Genomic DNA, 12754 nt, shown 5'->3' on the forward strand with positions numbered 1-12754 from the left:
CACTTAGATCAGCTGATATTTGTTTACAGTCTTAATTTACGTGTTTACGTTGCATCTAGTTGGAGTCAGGAAATGATAATTTTAGTGTTCTAATTAATTTCTAATTAGTTATAGCGATGTGTCATAACAATGTCCTATGTAAGAGTACGATAAGTCTGTTTGAAAGGGAAATCACAACATGAGCTTCCTTGTCCGAAAGAGAAAGTTTTCTGGCCTATCATTTGGGAACATTCTGAATATTTGATTATGCTGTGTTGTATAAAAATGTGAAATACAATCATGGGCAATACAATCGGTTCATTTGTGGACTACTGTCCCGATTCTCTTGCAAGGACTATATCAGATGTCTATTCCAGAAGGAAGGGAAAACGAATGTTGGAGTTCGATTCCAAAGAAGAGGCAGAGTTATTGGAATCACTTCATCAACCTAAAACGTGAGTTTATATAGTTATAATTATCGTTCAACTTTGATTTAGGAAGTCAATTTTTCTTTGCTTTCCTTGATTGTGCATTTCCTACCAGGATGCAGTTTTGTTTTTATAAATCAAGTTTCACTAATTAAATGTCAAATTTTCTTTCAGATGTATGTTTGAAAGGAATCACATCAGTTATTTTAAAGTTATTTTCATAGTATTTATATTTAGTTCAAAGTTCGTTACATGAATACAAATTAAATGAAAGTGATAAAGATTGTAAGAGTAAGGTACTTTCTTTTAAATGAATATATAGAATACTTCATATTTTATTATATAAAACATTCTCAGAGTATTCCAAATAAAAGAGCCATGCTAAAGTTGTTAAGGCAGCATAGTTGAGTGCGATTTAGTCTGTTTTGGTTAATTTTTATTTTGTTTTTCACCTCATTCCTAAATAAAATAGATATATATTTCATTCTTCACCCTTTCTGCTCTTGTATGCACGTATGGGTGTCAGGCAGGAAAAATTATAAAATAACCCCTAGGTAAAAATTTTGTAGGTCCAAATTACAAGCATTTAAGTTTAATATAGAAATGTTTGTGAAATAGATTAGATTAAATCATGCTGTCACCTCTGTAATGCTATTTTCTAGCCAATCGTATGTTAGTTCATGATCGGTGGGAAAAGTTGAGACTCAATGCCAACATCTATTTCAGATTGTATGAAGGTAATAAGAATTAAATTTATTTATTGTTGGTATTGCTTTCAATGATGGGATGTTTAGTAAATACTGTGGCCTTAAAAAGTTTATTTTAAAGAAAATAGTGCTCATTTTCTGATGAATGTTGCACAGATTGATGAATTCATTCAATTATTTCGTGAATAGTGATTTCCTTTTTGTTTAGTAGTTACCATAATGTTTCATTTATAAGCAATCTAACTGAAATAATATCTATATATTTTGTATACAATAATGTAGTAAGAGTTGGGTGGGAGCATTTAACTCTATTAGATACAAATTAAATTGAATTTGAATTGAAAAAACAAAAGAAATATGTGAGGAAAAGATGGTCTGGGGTGTTGTCAGTTGAGTAATTATATATATTCTATAATTGTATTAATACAAATAAGTAAAACTTGTTTTACTAGTGCCAACGTTTCAGCTCACATTTCAGCCTTCATCAAGGCTGAAATGTTGGTAAAAATAAAGTCAGTTTTATTTATTTGGTATTATTATTACTCCACTGACCTTACCACTGAACATATTTTCCTCACATTTAATCTTCAGTTAATAATAACCATTTATCAATTACTATAATATAATTTATAGCTAATCGTTCTTTCACTGTACTGACACTAAATAAAAAATATAATTATACTTGTAAAATATTTAGGTTCTCCCGGAAACCTCTTATCATACTCCTTCCCTCTCTTATAGAGGGTGAAGCATGGCCATTGGATATCTTAACACTTTTCTTTCAGCTGTGTCAGTGAGATTAAAAGTATTAGAGACTGAGTGAATTTATGAATATGGAATAACACTAATTATAGTAGAATTTTGATGTTTCAAGAAAAACTTAAACAAATTGTTATTTTTTGTATGTGATTTAATTAAATGTTTCTTAATTGTTTTTAGAAAAAAATTGCTGTCAACTGCTCACTATATTTATCAGGCTCTTTTTGTGGATGGTAAAGACAGTGATGTTACTGTAAATATTTTAAATAAAGATTGGAAATTACATAAAGTTTATTTGGGGCAGGTAATAATTGAAATTTCTTATGTGTATTATTATATGAGGATATGAGAGCAAATGTGGCCAACCCTCAAAGTTGCAAACCTAAACCACAATTTCATTTAATTTAAACTAAAAACAGAATTATTTGGATAGAATGTGCTTCTATCTACCTGCATATTTGCAATATTCAGGGATTAGATTTGAAAAGGTATCAAACACCAATCAGGTGCACCGTGTGAACAAAAACATCAATATTGGAATTTTCATTTTCTTCTGGGTTAATTCTGGCTTACTTTTGTTTTCATAGCTTCTGTCTATGCATTTAGTTTCTAATTTACTGAAATAATGTTTTTAATCTTAATTTAGAGCCAGTATTTTAGTAGTATGTTCTCTGGATCCTGGAATGAATCTAATAAGGATTATATCAGCATAGTTGTCGAAGATCCCAATATTACTTCAGAAGGCAATTATATTTTTATTCTTCTTTAGGTTACAAAATTTTTCACTATTTATTACAACTTGTTTTCTTTTTGTACAGCTTTGTCAGTCGTTTTTGGCTCCTTTTACCTCGATGAAGTAAAGTTAGAACCATGTTTGGTTGTTGGAGTTTTAGCTGCTTCTACAATGTTTCAGATGGACGGTCTTATTGAGCAATGTTGTGAAATAATGTATGAATCTGTTTCACCTGTGGTAAGATATTAATTATTGCCTGTTAGTTATTTTTCTCACTCTGGACCTAAATAATAAAAAATTGCTCTTTAAAACAAAATTCCTCAGATGGAAGTTATATTCCCTAATGATTTATGAAAACATCCCTGTAAAAACACTATAAAAAACATTAGGAGAAACTCTTATTATATGTTTTATTTTATTTTATTAGGATTTATATAAAATAATAAATGCTCATTTAATATTTAAATACACTGTTTTTATCAATAGTTGAATAGTCTCACGAACCTTCAATACAGTTTGCCTGGTTACTTATGGTAGTAAATAAATTTGTAGTTGTTCATTAAGAGATTGATATAGTGATATACATCTACTATTATAATATTTTAGTTGTTAAACCTTATGCACAAATAAGGAGTATTACTTATGTTAATTTTTTTTTTAAATATAAATGTATGATTTTATTACAATCGTGGCTGAATTTTACTGATGTGACCTGTGAAGCAAGAGTTAAATCACTCTCTTTATTAGCAGTTCCCAAAGTGTATGCTTGGAGTACCACAAGAGAACGACTCTTTATCAAAATATTACCAAAACACAAAAAAGAAAAAATTGAAATTAAAACAGCAAATATGCAGTGCATTCCAGTATTTACTTTGGACTGTTTTTCTTAGTTTCCTTCATAATCAACTGCTTTAAGGGTAATCATGGCAACATGTTAATACTTTCATGTTAAGGGTCCCACAAAATTTTTTTTAGCCCAACAAGGGTGCTGTGAAATGTTTTTAGCCCAAAGAGGGTGCTGTGGCAAAAAGATTTGATGCCCATTCAAAAGAACAATTTCCATCCCTAAAATCTTTTTGACATGATGGTGGCACTTTCTGTTCTTATATTCTTAGGTGATCATCTACACTAAAAATGATATATGCGGTTAAAAAACAAAATTTGACTTTTCAAGGCAATAAATGTTAGATCAATGAATGTAGATATTAATTCAAAATGAAGATGACAAAAAAGTATTTATATCTAAACTATTGTTTAGTATTTGAATTGGGTAAAATATTATGTTTCACTAAAACTTGAGAATTGTCAATATTTACCCAATATTTCAAAAACCTATCCTTAATTGAAGCCTCTTCACTCTGTGTAAAGTTTAGTAATGTTAATAATTTACAGTCATTAAAATTTATATTTTTTAAAAATTACTCTCATTATATTTTATAAGTTATGTTAGTATCTTGTTTATTCTATCCTTTTATTTCAGACTGCAGTTCAGTATTATCAAGCAGCTTGTAGTTATGGTATTCAAAAAGTCAAAGAAAAAGTACTCAACTGGTTTTTGATCAATATCATCGATTATTACACTAAGAATCTAAAAAGACTGAAAGAAATTGAGTAAGTAAATCTTTTAATATTTAAATTTTTACTCACCTCTGATAGAAAATCATTTTTTTTTTTTATTTTCAAGTACTGATTTGATGTCCTCGATCATCAGTAACCCAGGGCTATGCATGATACAGACTGAAATGTCCCTTTATTGTCTTCTTCGGAAATGGCTTTATCTACAGCTTAATCCAACTGCTGACTTATCCAGCAATAATGTTGAGTGTGAAAAATTCTTTAGGAAATTAAAAGGTATCTTAGTTTTAATTTAAATTTATTATTTACCTTAATGAATGGAATATGGTCCGGGTGTGGTAAAAAAAAACTCAAATAGTAAATAATTATACTATTTTATTGAGCCAACGTTTCGCCCCACATTGCAGGGCTTCATCACGGCTGTTTTGACGGCAGTCAAAGACAGAGTGCCATACACTGTCTTTGACTGCCGTCAAAACAGCCCTGATGAAGCCCTGCAACATGGGGCGAAACGTTGGCTCAATAAAATAGTATAATTATTTACTATTTGAGTTTTTTTTTTACCGTACCCGGACCATATTCCATTCATCTATACACACGGTCAATCAATAATCTTCCAGTATTTACCTTAATGTTAGTCAATGACTTTAGTTTTCTTTGGAAGTTTAATAACCAAATTGTATTTTTTTTTTTTTAGGAGACCAACCTTTTCTTTTAACCAGCAAGGGATTGCCTTACTTGAATGTTTTTCGAAATATAAGATTAGAAAATTTGATCCTTAATGCTTATGACATTCCTATAGTTACTGCTGATGGAATAATACCTGAATCTTGGTTTCTGAAGGCTTATAGAAAACAGTGGTTAGCGATGCTGAATGTATTTAGTGGAAACAAAGGGTAAATTAATTTTTTTTTTCATATGCCTATAGGTTTTAGGAATACTAGATTTTATCAAATATAGGTTGAGGTTTTTTCTAAATTGTCTTCTGTAAAATGAGGATTCAGTGGTATATATGGGTAGAGTTATATTCTGGAATAATTTGAGTTCAATCAAACTATTACTTTAGCGTCACTCTAGATTTCATTTTTATTCTTCTTTCAAGGGGGGTAACTAAATACAGTTTATAATAATAATAAGAACATCCCTCACTCATTATTTGTCGAAAATCACAAAAATAGTGATAACTTCAACAAAAGCCAACCAATCTTCACATAACTTGGGGACTTAATTTGGAGGTAAGTGAAAGTTGTATAAGTGTGCATGACAGCATATATGGAATGGGCTGTATTATTCTAAATTATCCCCTATGTTTATTTCTATAATTTGTTTTTATTTTCAGAGCTACTAGTATTGAGGAAAGTGAATTTTTGAAAAATTGTTATCGGTGTGGCAGAGTAATTTCCTCAGGAGATGCTCTTTCTTGGAGATGGAGTGGATTTTCATTTGGTGTTGACTTAGTGTGGTCTGTAAGCGATAAAGTTGTTTCCTTGAGGAGGCACAGGACTCAACTTGAATTTACTAATAACAATCATCCACACCATATTGTTTTGAAGTAAGTGCGATAACAAAATGTATCTTTTTTATCTTCAAAATTACATTGTTCATCATTTAAACTGTCTAGAAATGTAATTTATGATAATTATTTCCTCAATATTTTATTTTATTTCAGAGTTGAAGTAATGAATTTGGATGAGAAGAGACAAGTTAAAAAACTTTCTAAAACTGGTATCATGAATATAGCTTTGGGTCGAGGTCAAGAAGTAAATGTTTTGAGTTTAGAAAAAGATTTCGAGTACCCAATGCATATTGTAATATATCTTCTTTTGACAAGTAAACAGAAAGAAAAACAGGATACTTTAACCTAAATTTTGCATTTTATATATAATGTACATTTTACAAAATATTTATATATATTATAAATAAGATAACTGACGTCCTGTAAGAGTTCAATTTTTTTTTAGAAGGGGAAAATGTATATCTCTCAATCAGATTTGTGATGTTTTGTATATTTGTAAACCGTTAACGCCTATTTATAGTCTAGTATGACCGGTAAGATCATATAAATTTAATTAAAATATATATACGGTTTTAAATTGCTTTTAGTTAATGCGGTACTGTTGATTATCTAATTTTGACTTGGAATTAATAAAAAAATATTTTTTCATCATACGTCCAATTATTTAAGGTTTTTATTTAGTTGTGTCAGTTAGTAGCGATGATAATTATCGTGTTAATATTTACCTAATGTTTATTAAAATATTACTACAGTTAATAAAAACTAATAAGTTGAACTTAAAAGGATATAAATTTTATTTTGAGTAATTAATTTTTTCAGTTATTTAGTTAACTGAAAATTCTAACTAATCGAGCTTCTTCCATGAGTAAATTAGTAGTGAGCAATTTTAGGTACTGAAAAATATTTTTAACCATGATCATAAATATATTGTTTATGAATTACATTTCAATGAAAATAATTGGTAAATTTTTGTACATGATGAGACATTAGACTGTTATTGGCAACTTTGAATTATAAAATTTTCCATTTTGGTCGGTATGATTTACTGAATTTTAGTATTTACCTGAAACGGGTATAATAAGAAAAAGTGTGTGGCACAAAAGAGTCCACTCATTCTATCCTCCGACTACCATATTGTCATAAATCAATAAAATAATTTAATTATTGACAAAGAAAAAAAAAAAACTAAAACTTAGGATTTCCCTCTAAAACAGTTATAAACTAGTAAAACAGAGAAGTAATAATTATTTTAATCTAATAAGTTAATTCTTTTTTTCTTTTTTTTTTTTTTAAATATAAAGATAAATACTGAAAAATAATACAACACACTAGACCGGTCCAAGGAAGAGATACTATTGGGTGGTGCTGGAAATTTGAGAGCTTGGAACCGAGGGTGTGCTAGACCTGTGTTTATTTTATCTAATATATTTAGGATTTTTTTTATTATTAATTATTTGTATGAATTATTTAATTTTTCATATTAACCTATTCAGAGGGTTGACTTCATGTTTTTGATATTTTTTTTCAAAATGCGTTTGACCTATAAATCAATCCAATCGTTAAAAACCTAACTAAATTTGCATGATATTAACTTTATTATTACCTATACATTTTTCTTCAATTTTTTATTCAAGAAATTATAAACTATTTGGTGCTTTATTGACGTATCAATAAAGTAATTTCTTGAGTGTAGTTAATATGTCAAATTACTATCTGTTTGTATTAAATATTATATTATAAATGTATATAAAAAAGATATATGTGGGCTTATACGTATCGCTCTTTAAATGCAACTTAATTAAATTATTTTCGCTTAGATATTTAGTATCTAAAATAAATTTTGTTGATTTTCAAAATTGTTCAAAGTAATCATATATATATTTTTTATTTTATCTTTACAAACAATATAAAGGATTACTAAATCATTAACTTAAAATCAATTTTTTCTCTGTACATTATTGCTGTATAAAATATAGTGAGAAATAAAAATTGTATTCTGATTTATAATCAATTAATTATCTCTGCAATTTTTAAAAATAAATAACAGAAGATAAGTGATGAAAAAAAAATAATAATAGAATTATATTTAAAACTAAACTGCAATAAAAAAAAAAAAACTATTGAAAAATTAACTTAAAAAGTTTAAACGTCAGGGGCAGGTTTGTTGCTCTTGTCATCTAATTATTTTAGATGCTTAATTAATTTGAAATATGGAGGTCTGTATGAACATAAACATTGGTTTGAATAGTTTTCATATAATGCCATTCATTGTATATATCGGAAATTTAAATATAGTATTTTTTATTTCAAACTGAATTGTTTTAATGAAAGATCTGGTAAAGAGCGTTGAAGTTGTTTTCTTGTGGTTGAACGTCTACAAATAAATCAGTCCAATTCTGTTAATATAATAATAATAGATATTTTGGCCTTATATTTGATGAGCTGTTTCATATTTAAATATAAATACATTTACTCTTTGCAACTGTATGTTTATTTTTATCTCTCAAATGCATGCATTGAGTAATGGATTTAAAAAGCATGTATATGTTCATATTAAAATATATAATATTATTTATTAGATAGTTTATATTAAAAGAAATATTGGTGTTAATATTGATCATAATTAAATTGACATTTTCATGGATATATTGGTGTCGATAGCTGGTGGTATAATTTTTTTTTTAGTATTTTACTATGATTATTTATTTATTATTAAAAATAATAAATATTACTTTGTAGTTACTATTCATACCATGGCCTGGAAATGATTATATAATATTGATGTGAGGGTTTAAGATTGATTTAAAAAAAAACTTAATTAAGATCATGCACTTGATCATTAAAGCAACAAAGTGCAACACAGATAAATATAAAATTTATTTAAACACTTTATTTTGAAATATTATTTCTTTCAAATTGAATGAGCCATGATAATCTAATCTTTACAATTATATCTTGGGCACTACTTAATAATTTCAAGTTTGGGTTTTATTGAATAGCTAAGTATGAGACAGTGAGTGGAAAAGATTTAATATTTAGGTTGTAAAGTGTAAGATTTAATTTAGATTGTAAGCTTTAATATTTACGTTGTAAAGTGAATTATGGTGCTTTAGCTCATTTACTTTTGGAATAATAATATTTTGAAGGAAAATAATTACGAGAGATTATCTTAATTAATGTACTTCACCATGTCATACATCTGTACTATACTGAATTAGTCATCTTTCACAATTATATCTGTGTATATTCTTAATTTTATTTACGTATACTATATTTGATAATCGTAAAACTATTTTGTAAATCTGTTTAATTAATTTTTGAAACAATAAAAAAAAAATTCATAAATAAGTCCAATTTAGCATTAAACTTATTTCTTATGATAATTTCCATTATTTGAGTACAAAAGGTTAAGACTAATAATTTTACATTATTAACTTATTGCACATATGTACTTTACCTTTTAACTTATTTAAGGTTTTATTTTAGTGCTCGTAATAGTTGTTATTAAGCTGATTTTTCTTGTTAAGACCTTGTTTATGGAAGTCAGGTTATCTTTTTTAACCATAGAAATTAGACATAGATTAACTTTTGCTTTTGGTGGAGAATTTCTTTGTTAGTTTATAAAACCCAGTTTAATTAAAATAATACATATAGTCCTTAAATTAAAATTGATTTTGTATTTAAACATATGTATAGTTTTCATAACCGTCATGCTGAAAAGGGACTAAACATAATAATAATAGATATATATCACCATTAATATTATAAATGATAATTCTTTTTTATAGCCACAAAAGTAATCGATTTGTTTATACTTACTTATATCGTGCTTAGTGAGAGTGATATGTTTCTCACCAATTCAGATCAAATGAAAATTGTGCCGAGTGTAGTTTTTAATTTATTTTTCTAAAGAATGATATAACTTAATCGTTTTATTTTATTTTTTTCTTGCATTTAATTTTCCATGTCATAATAGGTTATTTACAAAGTAAAATACGTATCTTCGAAAAAAGACATTATGATCTAAAATGTATACTAAGGAATCCAAAATATTTTATTATGTATAGTTAATTATGATCTAGAAGTTGATAGAAGGGCTGAGTGAAAATGAAACACTTATTGGTGATCAGAAATAATTTATTAAAATAACCTATGGTTTATGATAACTTTGATAAATTTTTCTTATAACTTTATTTTGAGTTATGTTTATTTCCTAAATAATAATATAATCAAAATATATTGTAGTTGATTATATAATCCAGGATAGAGTTTTTTTTTGTTTTTTCTATTCTCTAATACAATTGTATTTTGCTCCTATGATTTTTTTTTAAATTAACAATAAATAAATGTATTCTATCATTCATGGAAGTATGGAAAAAAATTAAAAAAATGATTTTGGATCGGGGTCGCTCCTGTCTTACTGTTCTGTCCAGCTCATCCTGTAGGAACTCCATGGATTGATCTCTACTCTGTTGTGGCCGTATATATTCCCCTCTAATCTTAACCTAAATTTTACAGCATCTTTGGTTATATTATAATATTTTTTCTCTTAAAGTCCTAGATTTTTATGCAGTTCTTCACCCTAAAATAGAGCCACTCTGCAGAGTCTTCACTCTGAACCCCTGCATCAGTCGTTTCTCTTAATACCCCCAAGTGATGGTGATCCCTTAAATCCACTATTGAAAAACAAATGATAAACATTTTTGCAATTTTATGAACTGATGTTATAGCCTTTCTTAGTATAAAGTGAGAATGGTTGAACAAGTTTTGATAGAGAGATGAAAACATGAAAATTACAATTGAGATGTAAAAATTAAATAAGGAAACTAAAGGGATTATAAACTGAGAGCTCAGAAGTTTCTTTAATTTAATGTAATCATTAAATAAATTAAAAAAATTAATAGGAGCGTTACGGGATCTAAAAAGGGTTATGACATGCTTATATTCTTGCTTTTGGCTTAAATAATCCATATAATAAAAATTCATAAAAGTGACTTACTTGTTTCCTTTCAAAACAAAAATATTGTATAACGAGATAGTGTAATGTTCAATATTACATTTGTTATGAAAATCATAGTTATTTACTATGTGACTAAATGTTTATGAGTTGTCTCCATACTTCCATGAGCAGTAGTGTAAATGCAATATTTTCATTGTTACTTGAGGGACTGTAGGTTTTTCTGCTTAAATTAGTTGTAATATAATGCTTCCAAGGTTTTGTTGCATAAAAATATTTCTTTATTCAAAATTACTCTTGTGAAAACGAGATTCATATTTTTAATTTATTTTAACATCTGATGCAAGTATTATTATTTCACTTCATATTACGTTTTGTGAAACAAAGACATGAAATGTTTAAAAAATCCAGGGTCCATACAAAAAGATTTTTTTCGTTTCAACGTTTGTTTATTGTACATTTACAAACAGTTATAAATTAAATTCAATAATTATTTTAAATAATTATGTTAAACATTTCAAAAAGAAGAAAAAATAATGGAATTATAAATAGTGAAATTTTTTTTTTTTAATGGTGCATGGATCACAGAATTTTCTATTCTGTGTTTTCTAGTAGGAAAATTATTTTTTCATTCTGGTTCTTCCTGTTTTAGTTGGAGTACAAAAGGTTGTTAAACCAAATAAACAAATACATTTTTTAATTATTTCTTAAATTAATAGTAATACGAAGATAAGTTCGAACTTAAAATTTTAGTTATTATTAAACATACCAAAACAAATTAGTAATAATTTGTGTATGTACATTAGATTTATTTATTATCGTTCACTTTTTTTTTAATTAACAACAATTAACAAAGTTACTAATGTCATGTTAATTATGTACTTAAAGCTGACCGATTTACAAAATGCGCTTTATTTAAATATAAGTTTTAGTTTTTAAGGAAAAGGATGGGAGCAATACAAATAAAATTTTGAATCGATATCTGTAAATTGCTCTGGCCTATGCTTAACATTACAGGTTATTATCAAGTGCCTCTATTTTAGCTTGTAAAACACATTGTTATTCTGTTCTTAAATGAGCTAATATCAAAAACCCGTTTTAAAAGGCTATTTTTATTTTTTGTACCTTATTTAGATATTAGTTAGTTTATATCATGAATAATATATTAACAATGGTGCTTACTAAAATTAACATTTATTAGTTACCTTTGTCCACTATACTTCTATGTTTCTAAAGGAGTATATATTTTTAAGGATTTAACAAATTAATTTGTACAAATATTAGTTACTTATATTTAGTTTTTTTTTCTTATATGTTAAATAGTTTAAAAGAATTATTTGTGAAGAAATAGCTTATAATTTACTACCAAGTTCAGTTAATTTCAGATTAACATTTTTCCTTTGTATTTTTAGTTGATATTTGAAACTAATTATTTATTCTTTGAGTCTAATAGAATACTAATTATATAATGGACAACTACTAACCAAGATATATTATATAAGTTTCTGTAGTTCATAAATGTAAATTTTTATTTTTGTTATTTTGAAATCATATTTATTAATTTATTCATTAGAGTTGAATTAAAATGTATATTTTAAACTACCAATAAAATAATTTATATTTACATTATGTGTTTTATATACCTTTTCTTAGTATTTTTAAGCATGTGCATTGGCGTTACTAACTATTGGTTCTATTAGAGGAAAGGTGGTTCCTATGAGTACCAACCCTTGCCCCTCCTCCCGAGTTACCTACTATCTACATATTAAAAACAATATTTAATTTTAATCGTAGTGTAATACTAATAATCAGTAGTGGTTTGAGGAATAGAATGGGTAAAAAACTGTTTTTTAGGATTCTTTTTTTTAAGGACCAGACAGGTGCTAGGGAGAACATTGTTCCTCTCTTCTCAACGAAAACACCTATTCATACCCACAAGTCTCCTGGGCTCTTGATTATCCGGCTGGAACCTATGCCTCTCTTACAATCTTCCACTCTCTCCTATTCTGAGCATGTATAATCTTCAAGATTTCCTCCATCTCATCCATGGTCTTCCACCAGGTGACCTTTGAGCAGGTGTTTGGGGACTGGTACCTAGGG

The 12754-nt window shown here is 27.2% G+C and overlaps 1 protein-coding gene across 1 annotated transcript; it reads left to right on the top strand.

Moving 5' to 3' along the window:
- The first annotated feature begins 41 nt into the window (after positions 1-41).
- gcl (germ cell-less) lies at positions 42-10285 on the top strand. Its single transcript, XM_014428303.2, has 9 exons — positions 42-434; positions 2054-2177; positions 2520-2616; positions 2692-2843; positions 4087-4217; positions 4291-4457; positions 4879-5077; positions 5521-5733; positions 5851-10285. The coding sequence occupies exons 1-9, from the start codon at positions 280-282 to the stop codon at positions 6044-6046; spliced, it is 1434 nt and encodes a 477-aa protein (XP_014283789.1). The 5' UTR covers positions 42-279; the 3' UTR covers positions 6047-10285.
- The last annotated feature ends 2469 nt before the right edge of the window (positions 10286-12754 follow it).

The sequence above is a fragment of the Halyomorpha halys genome, unplaced genomic scaffold (assembly GCF_000696795.3).
Source record: "Halyomorpha halys isolate HHAL.00 unplaced genomic scaffold, Hhal_1.1 Scaffold710.1, whole genome shotgun sequence".
NCBI classification, from domain to species: domain Eukaryota; kingdom Metazoa; phylum Arthropoda; class Insecta; order Hemiptera; family Pentatomidae; genus Halyomorpha; species Halyomorpha halys.